Source organism: Hypomesus nipponensis, chromosome 23 (genome assembly GCF_054491055.1).
Source record: "Hypomesus nipponensis isolate SF chromosome 23, ASM5449105v1, whole genome shotgun sequence".
Taxonomy (NCBI): Eukaryota; Metazoa; Chordata; class Actinopteri; order Osmeriformes; family Osmeridae; genus Hypomesus; species Hypomesus nipponensis.
Window position 1 is genome coordinate 5,958,814 of NC_140383.1, and position 14,971 is coordinate 5,973,784.

Here is a 14,971-nt window from a genome sequence, read left to right on the forward strand (position 1 = left end):
TTAATCTTAACTAAAGTAACTGTAAAAAGGTAAGAATAATTAAATACTTACAGCCAAAAGAGTAGGTGGGACCACACTTTCCTCCAGGGTTGAAGGCACAGCGGCTGCCTCCACAACCTATGGAAGTACAAGATCTATTTGTTAGTTTGTTGGTACTGAAAGAAAAGTGTCTCCAACTTCTCTTGCTGTGGACTCAAATGAAAACATGAACATGCACAAAAGAGGGGAGGCTGGGAGAAAATGACCTAAAGGAACAGAGAGAGAGAGATTGTGAGTAGCTAGAGAGGAAACACCATTAGAGAATGAACAGGGGGAAAGAATCTGACGTTACAAACCTGTGTTTCCCAATCCTCATATATTTGCTCCATGCCCCCTATATATGCTGTCCCTGTCTGTAATTGAGTGTCGAAATATGTCTGATATCTGTCAGTAATATCTTTAAATGGAGGAGGGGTAGCCTCAGGCATCATTCTTGTCTCCACAGTCTTATGAGATGGAGGCTTGACTGGCTTGATGATCTTTTGTGCAGAGGTAGAGGATAGCTCTTTCTGCAGTGTGGCAATAGCAGAACCTGTTCTTGAAACCTGACCAACCATGGGAGAATATCATTATGATCACAACCAGAACAGTACAAAATTGGGTTTGTTTAATCAAATTAAAAAAAAATGTTGCCACAGGAAAGGGGATCTATGTTAGTTGTATTAATCTAATATGAATTAATTTAAAGACTACGTTCAACTAAGTTCTAAGGATCAAGACAGGATTTTATGTTTTTAGTATACAGTACCTATTCATTAATGAAGGTATAAGTTGATTCATAACTTAGGTGTTATACTGTGTAAATATTTATTAGAAGCACTGTTACTTCTGAAAGATATACATTTGCATTTACATCTCAGGCAAGCAGTTTTATTTATCACTATAGTTGTAGTTAAGTTATCTTTTATAAAAATTGAATTACACATTTTGACACACCATATACTATATACTAAAAGTATATAGTTAGGATTTAGGATTGATTTCCCATACTTATTACAAACAGCTGGTTATGCTACACTGCTTGCCTGGAGTGGTTTGAGCTTACCTCATAACTATAGTCAGGTTTAGGAACAGTGACTTTTGAAACTGTAAAATGTGGAATTGGGGATGGGGCAAGGGCAGTATCCACATGGGTGGTAGTTTCTGTACTTCTTTGCATCTAAAGTAACCAACAGAACAAATGATCACATATCTAAAAACTACGTATTAAAATAAGTATTAGGAATACAAAGACGGAAACACTGTTATTATTTATTTTATATACTTATATATATATATATATATATTATATACTTCCAAAGCCCTCTAACCTGGGAGACCTGCAGGCTTTGCTCAGGGGTATAGGTGTGGATAGCAGTTGGCATTTGGGTTGTCACTGTCCGGGTTGTTACATGTTGCTCTGTGGCCAGCATTTGCTGCTGTTTCAAATCTGTTTCTATAGTTTCCTCTTCAGCATGACCACCCTCTGCATGCACAGGCTTCCGAACACGTGCTTGGTCGACAGCAGCCAGTACTGTAGCCACCGCCTCAGCCTTTTTCCCCCCCTCACCCTGGAGACAACAAGCAGCGGGTGTCAGACAGCACATAGATCTCAAACCATCCATGGCAGTTGAAACTTGACCAACAAGATATTGAGTACATGAAAGCAGAAAACCAAATGTCACAGGAACATCACACTGTGTTGTGTTAGTACCTTGTTTAGTACCTTGTCGTGTGGACAATGTCACACAGTAGCACTGTGGCGAATGAAAAGTATGAGTCACAGGACTGTGTCCTTAGGTGCTCGACTTTATCTTCGTTAGCTTCTATCTATCTATCATGTTGTTGAAAAATATTTTAAAGTGACAAGATGGATGATGAGGCAAAGAAAATCAGTTAATGCCCATGCTTATTGGTGGACTGGACCAATGCTGCTACCCCCTGGGCCCTGTGGTTACAGAAATGATCCACTGCTCCATAACTGCGGCCAAGCAGTTATCACCCTGGTTGTGTTGACCCAGATGTATGTTAGTAAGATTAAAAGCTTCATCACTCACAATTACAACACAAATTAACAGACATCACCATGATGGTGATACACAGAAATCTGCTGAATCATAATGTGTTGCTCATTCAAACATTATGTCATTTGTCACAACACTGGTCAAGGACAGTATAACGGCCTCACAGTCCACCACTAGGGGGCTCTGGTTCTACAAAGTTGATGTGGTCCCCAGTGGGACTTGACTCACCTCTTTGACAGATACGGCAGTCACCTGCTGCTGCTGCTGCTGCTGCTGAACTTCATATGAGCCCTCCCAGTGCTGCTCCATGTGAACAGAGGAGGAAGAGGTCTGGACGCGGGTGGCTCCAGCAGTCATGGTGTAGCTGGACTCTCCCACGAAGCCTCCCTGCTTCCAGGGGGGCGGGACATCTGCTCCCAGGGCCATCTGCTTACGTGTGGTCAATGGTGACTTCACAGGTCTGATGGGGGAGACAGACAGTCTGGAGGTGGGGGAGGCAGACCTGGAAATGGAGAACAGATTGAATCAGAGACAAACATTTACAGAATATGGATGAATCCTTGCCTGGTAAAACACTATTCACAATTTGTACCTGACAGGGGTTGGAGTAGGTGCCTTCACATGTCTCACAGGTGATGGAGACTGGTGACGAGCACCTGCAACCTTGGACACCAGAGATGGTGGAGTTGGTGACTTTGAAGTTGGTTTTGGTGGCACACGAGGGGGGGTTTTGTGTGCCAACTGCTGGGTCATAACACCCCCCTCGACCTGCATCGACATCATGGAGGAGGACGCAAAATGAGACTCCGTTCTCTGCAATGAAATTGACAAGCGTAAGAGAGGAATACGATAGAGAGAGACAAGAGAGAGAGACAGAGAAAGTTCCTTGATGTTTGTCACTGTACCTTCTCAACTCTAGTCTGGCGAGTCTGAGAGATCTGAGAAGTAGACACAACTGTTTTGGTCTTCTTAGCAGGCACTGCTACCTCTTCACCTGGGGAACAGACAATTCAATTATACATTTGTTAGTATCAAGTTAGCAAAGTCTTTGCCTGGGGTTAATTTTCTGATTCATACTCAAGACTGTACTCTCTCAACCTCTCACTTTTAAAAATCTTACCCTGAACTAGTAGTTCACAAGTGGAGGTAGCCCGTCCACTGCTGTTTGAAGCATTTACGGAGTAGGTTCCAGAATCCTCTGGGAAAGCTTCAGCAATTAACAAACTGTAAAGGTCTCCTTCTTGAACAATCTGAAAGTCAGCGGAGCTTTGTATCTCAGCTCCTTCTCTGTAGAACTTAATCACAGGTGTAGGGATTCCTGCCACACGAACATCCAATCTGACTTGGCTTCCTTGTCTCACGGTCATACTCTGAAGTCTCTGAATGAAATTGGGTGGCGCAGTCTCCGCTGTAGAAAGAGGAGACAGTGTGTGGTTGTTTCCTTAAACCAATTCCTGCATCCATCTTGCAGTTATAAGAAAGGTTAGTATTTACCTGTAACAAGGAGTTCAGCGGTGCTAGTGGCTTGTCCAGCTCCATTGGTAGCTCTCACAGAAAATCTTCCACTGTGTGCGGCTGTCACAGCAGGGATCGTCAGAACAGCGCGGCCATCGCTGAACGAGATCTGAACGCCGGGCAGAGCCGCAGCAGTAAGAACCTGGCCATCACGGAACCAGCTCACCTCAGGAACTGGAGAACCTACAGATAGATATGGGAATTCATTATATATATCTATTATCTGGTAGGTGTTAAGGACTACTGCATCCAAGCAAAAGTATTGGTTTCAAATGCTTAACTGTTAATGGACAACGTTTTAATAGAACTATCAAAGTATTTGGGCTGGACAGTGTCACAAACATTTTATTTGTATGCTATGAAACAAAATAGTTTTCCTTACCACTAACTTGAGCCTTAAACGTTGCAGCACTACCCTCAAGTGCCACAACGCTTTGTAACGGCTGTGTAAATGTTGGCGCCTGTGTCGACATTTTGATAGACACCCTGGAATGAGAGATACATGCAGAAACAGAATTACCCCCTTTTCAAAACACTTCAGAAAGTTAATCATACATTATTTTTAAATTCGAAAGGTATGGCTTTGATTATGTCCAGCACTGAAGTTCCATAACTCTCTGGGAGCAAGAGCGTATTTATAGTCTCTGAGAGAGTCAAAGAAACTAAGTCATCAGTTTTGGCTGTCCCTGCGCCCCTGCACCTGGCCGAAAGCAGCATGTCGGTCCTGACTGCCTGTGGCTCAACAGGCACCAGGGACTCTTTGCGGGGTTGGGTGTCAAGCCAAACACTAGGACACTACAACCAGCAGTCAGTGACAAGCCTCAGACAACTTAAACATCAGCAATCCTCACATTCTCTGATGGTGGAATACATTAATAATGCGTGGCGCCACTCTAAACCATATTTGCGTGCCTTTGTATCTTAAACGCAGCTGTAGTGCACAAAATGATAGCCACTAAATCTAAATAACGATGGACAGATGGCAAAATTGACTAACACACATTTCACCTCGATTTAACACCTTGAAGGAAATGTAAGTTACACAAATCTACTGTACATTTGCATAGCAGAAGGGTCATAACAGCATTACAAATGTATTCAATCCCATTCCAAGATTGCAAACAGTGATCACAAGCGGGTTTAATAATAATTGAAATATAATTTTCTTTAAATATCACAGATATCACAAATCCTGTGACATTCAGTACAGATACAGAACCCTGAATGCCGCTAAAGTCCAAGATTGGAACTAAAAATAGCTGTTGGCTTCAAATTTCATCTTCAAGTACTCTCTCTCTGTCCACAACAGGCTTTTTACTGTTATTAAAATGCACATTCTACTTTCATACATTTACGTATGTTTTATTGGATTGATTATAATGACAGAAAACATTAAAGAATAATTCTACAACTGTCAAATTTTATTTAGGCTATTATACCATTGGACCATGTCATGGTTTCTTAGAAACACCCATGCCCCTTTGAAAGCACACAAAGAACTTCAGAAATAGTCTGCAATTCATATTTGAGACTAAAACAGATTGAGTATTATTCAATCATTCGTATCCTACCTTTCATTTTACCTAAATGTTACCAAAAATATATTTATATTTCATAAAATAATCAAATATACTCATGGCATTCAGCCCTCCAGATTGAAACTCTGTATTAAAGCATTTTCAATACCAGCTCTGATAGTGATGAAAGGAAAGGAAACACAAACAATGTTGTCTTGTTTTATACAGTTGTAAAGGGGAGCTGTCCTCAACAACCAAGGAAACCCATCTGTCACTGTCCTTTGCCATTTGCTACCTGCCATGACCAGCCAGTAACCCCTGATTCTATATACCACAGTCAAACCAGATTCAATCACACATATTTATAGAACTCCATAATCAAAGCTTATTCATAACCAATGACAGGAGACTACATCTTAACTAGATGTAAAATGGCAGTATCTGTACAGTGATACCAAAGGCCTACGTGACTAGCAGTGTCAGCCTAGGCCTAGTTATAGGCCTGTCACTGTGCAGCTCTTCCACCAGACTGCTCCTGTCTATCAAATCCCAAACCACAACTTTCACATGAAAAGGGAAATATCAGAGCATGCTTCAAACAAACATGACTACATATCCCAAACTCCCACATGTAGCTGGTCAAGCATCATAAATAAAAAATAATAATCTGAGCAGTAGATTAGAATGACACCAATTGACCTACACGTCAAGGTATACAATTAGACTGATCTGCTCATTTGAACTATCAAAAACAACACACATGATTGCTGGGCAGTCAACACTGAAAAAAAAAAAAAAAACATCATATAAGACCTTCATAAAAACTGTGTAGGGAACTGATTTAACTTCCGATGTTTAAAAACTGGAATCTGAGGGACAGATATGGCAGTGGCCAAAAATACCTTGTCCCCCTTGCTTGATTGACAGCCACCATGTGGCACATAGCTGGAGGTGCAACTGATAGCCCTGCTGCTGATTCCCTTAAAAAGACATAGAGACCCAGCTGGGACACCACGCTAATGCTATCATGGGCTATTCTTGGATTTTCTGAAATCATTCCACAAACTTCATACGTTTATTAACCTTGAAAAGCTCAGAAAACAGCAGCTCAAAAGCAACAATAATTGAACTAAATGTCAAAATGGAAGTAACACAGTATGATATTTTTATATTGAACTATGAGACAAGCTTTTTACTAAATCCTCACTGGCAAGAAAATGTATCTTTTACCAGTAAATAAGCTAAACAAGAAATAAGTAAACAAATGTTAGAGGTATGTGTGGATACAGGGTGTAAACTACTCACTTGTATCCACAAGGGTGCCTTGAACAGATGGGACTGTGCCCAGGTGACTAATGCAACAATCTCCTTATCCAGAATGTTTCCAAAATATCCAAGGTGAGAACGGTTGAGCCTCGAAATATCCCCTAAAAACAAAACTACACAGTGTAGCGTGTAGTTTTGCTTTTTCCTTGCAATCCCTACACCTGAGGCAAGGCTGGGAATGCTCCAACTGCTCAGAAGTGACAATATGGTTCTTTAACTTTATATACTTGGGGACAAATCAGCATCATCACTGCTCTGTCACTCCCCATTGGTCACTCTCTTGGGGGCATCATGGGAGAAGAGTCCATTTATGCAACTTCCCACCTGTCACTCAACTCCCTCCCGCTAGTCTGTGGTTGATTTCTCTGTTATGGTCAGGCGATTTGTCTGTTTTCATTGACGTTCATTAAGTATTAGAGAATTGTCCACTCACTATTTGTACTCTTAGTAATATTTGTTTTTTCTTACATTACTGGTTAGATACCCTGAGTCATTAAATAGCTGGTGACCATAAGGAGTAAGTGGCTGTCCCTGTCACTCAAACTGAAAACCCCCGTTACAAGACAGCAGAAAACACTGTACAGACACCATGGCCACCATGCTTGTTTCTCTCTACATTATGTTCATAAAACACAATGAGACCGACCCATCCTTACAGTCAAAATATCTGTATCAATATGTATACACTATTACAGTAAGACCAAAGAATCTTAAATATTTTTTGTGGAATCATATTTGAATGAAATCTGAAGGTTTCGTAATCAGGTTTGGTAACAACATTCTGCTTAAGTAACTCAGTAATTCATTCTGAAAATGGCCCATACTATTTCACATGCCTTTCCCTAAAAGGGAAATTGATCAAACCATTGATTAAATATTCTCCTTTTTGGATATAGCAGTTTGATTTGATGGAATGATGGACCACTTTAGTTTTCAACTGCATTAATAAACATAATTATATATTTATATATGTATAAATATATATATATATATATATATATATATATATATATATATATATATATATATATATATATATAAAAAGTAGTTAGCTATAGTTATGAATAGTTATGAACCATCAAAGTATTCATTTCAATTTGCTGAATGGGGAACTGTCTTTCAAATGTCTAAGAGGAAATGATTATACAAATAGCAACCTTTCAAACCTGAAAAGGTTGTTTGCTCTGTGAGTGTCTGGGCTTAGTTTAGGCTGTATTAAAGAGATCTCCGGATCAGAGGCAGACAAAGCCTGCTACAATAGACCACCTAATGACAAAAGTGTGTCCTGATGCTCCATATCACCAGGTACCTAAAGTAACAAATTGCTGAAGGCCGCACTGCGACCAGCCCTGTCTTACACAACTGAATCATTCGTAAGGTTAGGTTCTTGTCACAGGAAGCTAATGTAACAAAACTGTGTTTCTATTACTTTATATCTGCTTTGAACTTCCAAGTTATCAATTAATTGATACATTTGTCAGTCATAGTTAATTGTGCCTAATTATCTTTTTTCTTTAGCAAATGTATACTACAGCATGCTATTAACATTGTCATTGTCACACTTAGTTTTTTTTTTTTTTTAGTTTCTTCAGTTTTTGTAACCCTGGGTAATTTTCTTATTGACTAAGGTTTGGCTTGTTTTACAAAACATTTTTGCAGGAACTTGATCCACAACACGCATTGTTGGAAGTATTTAATCTCAATTAAGTAAATCCTCCTCCTTCAATAGTTTGAAAACATTCAGAAGCTGTTGTTAGCAAACTGCCTGATCAGATTGGGGGACATTTGCAATGAAGGGCCCGGGTTGAAGTGTGAGTCGGCACTGTGTGATGGTTCCATTTGCAAAGTGCAGGCATGGGTTTTCAAGACCAGGCCCCTCCCAGACTGACCCCCAGTCTTTGGTACACTGACAGGTTATTTCTGCTAGCCAGTCCTGGGGATGGGAATTTGATTTATACAGCCAAGCCATTTCTGTCTCGCAGGCCAGGGTTTTGCAATGGCTTCAGGTCTCAGCCTGGTGGGCTCATATTTCACACTGGGACAGCTGCAGAGCCCTAAATCCAAGTTTGGGAGCTCTAACTCCTCTCGCCAGTGTGATACATAAGGGGCAAGTCTCTCTGACTAGAGGTGCTGGGACACAGGGTTAACAGGAGAGGAGAAGTCTAGTACAGACACTAAGTGGCCCCGAATAATGTTTATGAAAGTCCATTATTTGCAGGAATTATTGGGCTTAAAATTCCAGGGCATTACATTTGTCCCTTGATCTTACTCCCACAGCTGTACTAGATTATAGTTCATCATTAGTTATTCTGCTTGAGTAGAACTCTTTGGCAGCTAACTATGTCTGATTTTCAGAGTAGCTTATTTGCTGGGATAGAACTCTGCAGCAGCTGTGACAAGGTCTATCATACCATCACCACAGATAAAGTGTGTGAGTTTGTGTGTGTGTTCGGGGTATTAACACTGTATTAACACTTACACAGTGGCACATTAGCCTCTTCAGTGGATTCAGTTTGATGATTGTTTATAAAACCAGAAAGTAGCATTTTGACTACTGCTTTTAAGTCATTGTGTTTGCATAAAGGTGTGTAATACTATTCATAAACATAGGTGTCTACATAAAGTCAAAGAATCTTTGCCAGTAATTACTTGTTTAGACAGGAGCTTTTTCAGGTCGCTGGACACCATGATATCTTCCTGTGGTCCTCGAGGAACACTGTGTGCAATGGCGCCATCTTCTGTACCATTCGACGTAAATCTTTAAACTATATTCCGATTCCATGGTGCTGAAATGTATTTAATTAACGTTGGCAAGGTCTTGAGAAACGCAAGAAGCTTTATAATCCAGAAGAATGTTGATTGCAAGGAAGAAGCAAACAAAATGCAAACTTTTCGAACAATAGAACCGGCGCGTGCCTGTGACGACCAAGCTAGTAGCCTATTAGTACTACTACTAGCAGAAGGCTAACGTAAACTCGCTGTCCCTAGCAGGACCAGTTTGGACAATTACAACTTTCTAGCACTATAGCAGAGAATGTCTAATATAGGACTATATTCAGGTACTAGTTTAGTGGAAATGAATGCATGGAAATGGGTGAAAGTCACTAGGTGTGTTCGACTTCATGCAGCGCCGGCGTCGCCTGCAGCCGCCTGCAGCCCGGCTGACTTGAAGCAGCCAATGGCATTCTCAGCTTCAAGACTGTCGGCGCCGCCGGCGCTGCATGAAGTCGAACGCACCTATTGACAATCTGAACACGTGACATACTGCATTTTCAGTGCAGGTAATTTTATCTGTTGAACTCAATTAAGTTAGATGAAATTCTGAAACCTTCCCAAATTGTAAAAAAAAAAAAAAAAAAAAAGACCCAACCATAGACTAGGTGCATTCGACTTGCAGCACCGGCGTCGTCTGCAGCCGCCTGCAGCCCGGCTGACTTGAAGCCATAGTCATCGTGACGTCACCCATTGGTTTGTGAAAGCCCGTTTTGAAGCCTCGATTATTGACCTCCTGGTCGCCATCTTTGGTTTTTGGAACCAGAAGTTATCAAATTTGAACGAGAAGGCGGAGTTGGGAGGGCGCGAAGGGCGGGAGAAGCCGAAGACGCGATGCACGCCCACCTCGGGCTTTCGCCTCTATGCCGCTGGCTAGTAGACTTGTCAATCAATCCACTCCCCCAAATATACCGATCTTTAAGGCCTACTATCTACATAATTATCTAATTATTTTCAGATGGACAGCCAGGAAACTAATAAGAAGAAGGGAATCTAGTTAATGACACCATAATGAATTGTAAACACTTTGTTTTGACTTAGTATTTCATGAGATAATTTGGCGATTTTTGAATGGGAGTCAATTGGAGCCAGAGTTTTTTGGAGCCTGCCCCTGGCGTCGACCCTCGGCGGTATTGCACTTTAAGCCACTTCTGCATTGGCATTCTGCATTTTTCATCCCCGGAGGCTGCCCCCTGGACCCACCCAACGCTTAAATGTTTTGAATGATTCATGAATTAATAAGGTAGGGCCTAGTGCAAGTTCAGCGTCAAATCATGTGATTTTCACATCTCTCTTACCCAGTTTGAGTCTCTTCCAAACTTTCTCGACGATTGTTATGAATAGCAAGAAATAAGTCAGACAAATCATTAAAAACACAGACATTTTGTGGTGCTGATATCATGCTTTATTAAATCAATAATGAATAAAACTCAAGGAGGTTGCGTAAATAGATATAGCTAAAATTCTAATTTCAATCAAACCAAAGTGCAGGGCAAACAATAATTTTTCTTCACTTAACACAGTGGATGGTGTCACTGCGGTACGCTTGCTTGATGTTTGCCCATGCAACTGACGGTGAAATTCTAAAGCTATCACACAAACACACTGCAGTCCTCCAAGAGATGGCTCTACCTCTGCAAACAAGTGCAGAATGGACTTTCTTTCCTAATGGCCAGGTGATGTTACTTCTGAAAGTGTATTCAAACAGTCATTAGCCAGAAATAGAGCACAAAAAAAAAACATTTTAGCTCACTGAGTGCAGGCCGCTCGCACTGTGAGCATGTCATTAAAATGGTGGTATGACATAGTCAGTCAGATCACAAGACCAGTTTATGCTGCTTCCATGAGGGTAATATGCAAACAGCACTCAGGGTCTTAGGATCATGTTACAATTCATAGGAGTACTGTAATATCACTGCACATAGAAACATACAGTGTATAATATTGTCTCTCTGATTTTGTAAACTTCAACAGGGAGCCTCTCTACCTGTTGAGGCAATCTTAAGACTTCAACTTATTGTTGAGGCACAGAGTTTAGTTTCAGGTTTAACAGGGTATTCGTTTCATGTGAAACTTTCTCCTTTTAAACATCAGTTTCATTTGTTTCAGTTAATATTGTCATAAATAACAATTCATACATTTCCCATAACCGTTAAATTCGGCTATATACATTATGTACATGTCACAGAAAAATGGATCAAAAATCCTAAGTCATAATTATCCAATATGGCACATTTTATAACAACTTTAGACTTTAGTCTAGTTTGGCATAAATTAATGTCAAGTTTGGTATAAAAATAGTTCATATTTACAAGAACAGGAATCCAGGTCTTTATCTAGTAAGATTATTTTGTTCAATTAATAAATAAAAAGGCATTGAAGGAGGGAAAGGGGAGGATAGAAATTAAATTGGCTGTTTTTACATTGATCGAATGCTAATGTTAACTGTTGCTGTGTCAGATCCAAGCTCATTTGACAGTTTAAGGGTGTATGCCCCAGCATCGTCCTGTCTTACACCAGTGATGATGAGTGTGGTGAGGTCATCCATTGTCTCAATATGGAACCTGCCACTCTCTTGCTCGCCTGGCAGGGTTCTTCCTGAGCGGGACCACTCTATGTGAGGTGTTGGGTCTCCAGAGAAGGCGCAGGCAACAGTCAGGACCTTTCCTGCCTCAATGCTTATGTCTTCTGGGAGAGCCTCAATTCTTGGTGCAGAACCTACATAAAACATTACATGTTTAGACAAACCATGAAATACACAAAATTGACAGCACAGCATATGGACTGACGACATGTATTCAGTGTAGCCTTAAAAAAACCCTTACCTTGACTGCTGTGGCGAATGGCTGTCATTGAGGATCCCTCAACATGGCTGGACATCTCGGTCAGGCTGCTGGAGCTCATAGCGTATGTCTCTGAGGTTAAGGAGGACATACTGGACATTGACATTGTTTCAAACTTGACCTCAGCTAAGCTGGAGCTACTGAAGGAGGTCTCCTGCATAGAGGAAGACATTTGGACAGCCTGGGAGGAGAAGCTCTCATGTTCCATCATGCTTTGCTCCATCATAACCATTTTGGACTCTCCGTGGATTTCTTTCTTCATCATCTGTTCTGATTTCATAAGGGAGGCCATCGCTGTTGCCTCCTTTTGACTTGTCATTTGTAGTTCTTGTGTTTTCATTGATCCTGAAATAAATAGGAAAGCAACATTTTGACCATGAGACAAAACCTTTAACGTATATGATTTGTTTTAATCTATGAAAAACAAAATTCTCCTTACCTCTGATGGCCATTTGCTGCTCCACATAAGATGTTATTTTGGTGCGGATGGACTGAAACACTTGGCCAACAAAAGAGAAGGAAGACTTGGAGACCCCTCCTTCAGTGGTGACTTCACAGGTGTATTCACCCTGGTCACTATCAGAGAGGTCATTGATGTAGAGATAGCAGGTTCCATCAGCAGAACTACAGAACTCATAGTGGCTGCTCTGTGTCAGTTTCTTTCCATTCATATACCAGACGACTTCTAGCACACTGCTTTCAGCAACACAATATATTTTCACTTTGCTCTCATAAGCCTCTGCAGTGACTTGTTTTACGATCTTGGGTGCCTTTGAAGGAGTTGGAGATTTGACAGTTGGTGGAGACCTCACTCTTTTTGGAGAAAGGATTGGTGGAGGGGATTTCATTCTGGGAGGTGAGGTGATTGGCTCTGGGGACTTGACAGGTGGGGGAGATTTCACCCTGGGAGGTGAAGCAATTGGCTCTGGGGACTTGACAGTAGGCGGGGACTTTACCCTGAGAGGTGAAGTGATTGGCTCTGGGGACTTGACAGTGGGGGGGGATTTCACTCGTTGAGGCGAGGTGATCGGTTCAGGAGACTTGATTGGGGGAGGGGACTTCATCCTCTGTGGAGAGGTGATTGGCTCCGGGGACTTAACTGTGAGAGGAGATTTCATTCTTTGAGGAGAGGTGATTGGCTCAGGAGATTTTACCCGTGGGGGTGAAGTTATTGGTTCAGGTGACTTGACACTCCTTGGAGATTTGATTCCTTCTGGCTCTGGGGATTTGATCCTTGGCTCAGGAGATTTCACTGATGGTACAGGTGATTTCACTGATGGTTCAGGTGATTTCACTGATGGTACAGGTGATTTCACTGATGGTTCAGGTGATTTCACTGATGGTACAGGTGATTTCACTGATGGTACAGGTGATTTTACTGATGGTACAGGTGATTTCACTGACGGTTCAGGTGATTTCACTGACGGTTCAGGTGATTTCACTGACGGTTCAGGTGATTTCACTGACGGTACAGGTGATTTCACTGACGGTTCAGGTGATTTCACTGACGGTTCAGGTGATTTTACTGACGGTTCAGGTGATTTTACTGACGGTTCGGGGGATTTTACTGATGGTTCAGGGGATTTAATGGATGGCTCTGGGGACTTCACAGTAACCTCCTCTTTAGGAGCAGGCCTGTGAATGGTAACAGTGAATCGAGCTTCCTGTCTGCCTTCAGAGTTCTCGACCAACAGAATGTAGTTGCCCTCATCAGAAAACTGAACAGAGGAAATCTCAAAGGTGGACTTGTATTGAGTTGTGGTCACTAGGTGACGGGAAGAGGAGACAATAGTTTGCCCCTCGTGCATCCATGTCACACTTGGTGCTGGTTCACCATCAATGTCACAAGTGAACCTAGCAGACTCTCCCTCTGCGACAGTAACAGACTGCGGTTTAGTGAGTATTCTTGCAGGCAGAGTAGCCTTCACTTTGCGAACAGCCACCTCATCGGCAGCAGTGGACTTCAGAGTCTTGGCTTTGGCCTCAGCTGTTTTTCTCTCAGAAAACCTCTCAGACGATGCTGATGAATAAGATGATGACAAGTATTCTGTTGAAGCGTATTTGATAGAGGAGGCATATCTTTCAGCTGATGAGTATCTGTCAGACGTAGCCGAGTATCTGTCATGTGAAACAACCTCACGTGTCTCAGTCAGCTTAGATTTGGTTTCTTGCACCTCCAAGTGCGTTTTCGAGGAGGAAGCTACCTTGAAAGATGATGTGTGATAATGATCTGTCTTAGTGATATCAGGGACAAATGGTTTGGGAACCTCTTCATCTTTACGTCGCGATGAGTAAGTTGTGAATTCCCCTCCGGACACATCCAGGGTGCCATAGTCTGAAGCCTCACCCTTAGCATTAGCACACACAACACGATATGTGCCACTATCCTCAGCCTGACATTCAAAGATTTGGATGGACAGCACTCCACTCATGTTGGTGAACTGGTATTTGCTGCTTTCCAGAATCTGTTGTCCATTGTGGAACCATGTAATTTCAGCTTGAGGTTTAGCTTGGACATTCAGAGTAAACTTGGTGTCCTGACCACATGGCACACGGTGAGAACGCATCCTAACAGTTATGCGAGGGGTATGGTCCAGACTGAAAGGTGTCTGGCTCACAACTTGATACTTCTTCTCTGACTTCAGGGCAGCTTTTCTGGACTCATATCTAGACATAATGTCAAATCTGGCTGACCTCTCAAACCTGGAAGATGACCGAGAGGATCTCTCATCAGAGACAGGACTGGGAGAGCGTGGGCGTGTCCTTTCAGGAGTTGGGGACCTTCTTTCCACAACTTCACCCTCAAACTCCACTGGAGGACGTGCACGGGGAGGTCTTATTAGTTCAGACACAGGACGCATCAGCTCAATGTATGTGGGAGAGAGGGATCTCCTCCTTCTCATGTAGTGGGAGAGAGAGCGGACTTCTGTTGTCTTGGCTCCCTCAACTACTTTTA

At 41.9% G+C, this 14,971-nt stretch overlaps 2 protein-coding genes across 2 annotated transcripts in view; both read right to left on the reverse strand.

Moving 5' to 3' along the window:
* Positions 1-6,599, reverse strand: part of ttn.1 (titin, tandem duplicate 1) — a 134,311-nt gene extending 127,712 nt beyond the window's left edge. The window contains exons 1-11 of the mRNA XM_084688433.1: positions 6,380-6,599; positions 3,940-4,043; positions 3,537-3,740; positions 3,163-3,450; positions 2,948-3,036; positions 2,635-2,855; positions 2,271-2,544; positions 1,350-1,589; positions 1,085-1,198; positions 336-584; positions 52-117 (exon numbers count right to left, since the gene is read on the reverse strand). Of these exons, the coding sequence (XP_084544559.1) occupies positions 52-117; positions 336-584; positions 1,085-1,198; positions 1,350-1,589; positions 2,271-2,544; positions 2,635-2,855; positions 2,948-3,036; positions 3,163-3,450; positions 3,537-3,740; positions 3,940-4,030 (1,836 nt within the window). The 5' untranslated portion in view covers positions 4,031-4,043; positions 6,380-6,599. The remainder of the gene's footprint in view (positions 1-51; positions 118-335; positions 585-1,084; positions 1,199-1,349; positions 1,590-2,270; positions 2,545-2,634; positions 2,856-2,947; positions 3,037-3,162; positions 3,451-3,536; positions 3,741-3,939; positions 4,044-6,379) is intronic.
* Positions 6,600-11,591: 4,992 nt separating this feature from the next.
* Positions 11,592-14,971, reverse strand: part of ttn.2 (titin, tandem duplicate 2) — a 150,455-nt gene continuing 147,075 nt past the window's right edge. Inside the window, exons 234-236 of the mRNA XM_084688466.1 lie at positions 12,455-14,850; positions 11,998-12,360; positions 11,592-11,890 (exon numbers count right to left, since the gene is read on the reverse strand). Coding sequence (XP_084544592.1) covers positions 11,592-11,890; positions 11,998-12,360; positions 12,455-14,850 — 3,058 coding nt within the window. The remainder of the gene's footprint in view (positions 11,891-11,997; positions 12,361-12,454; positions 14,851-14,971) is intronic.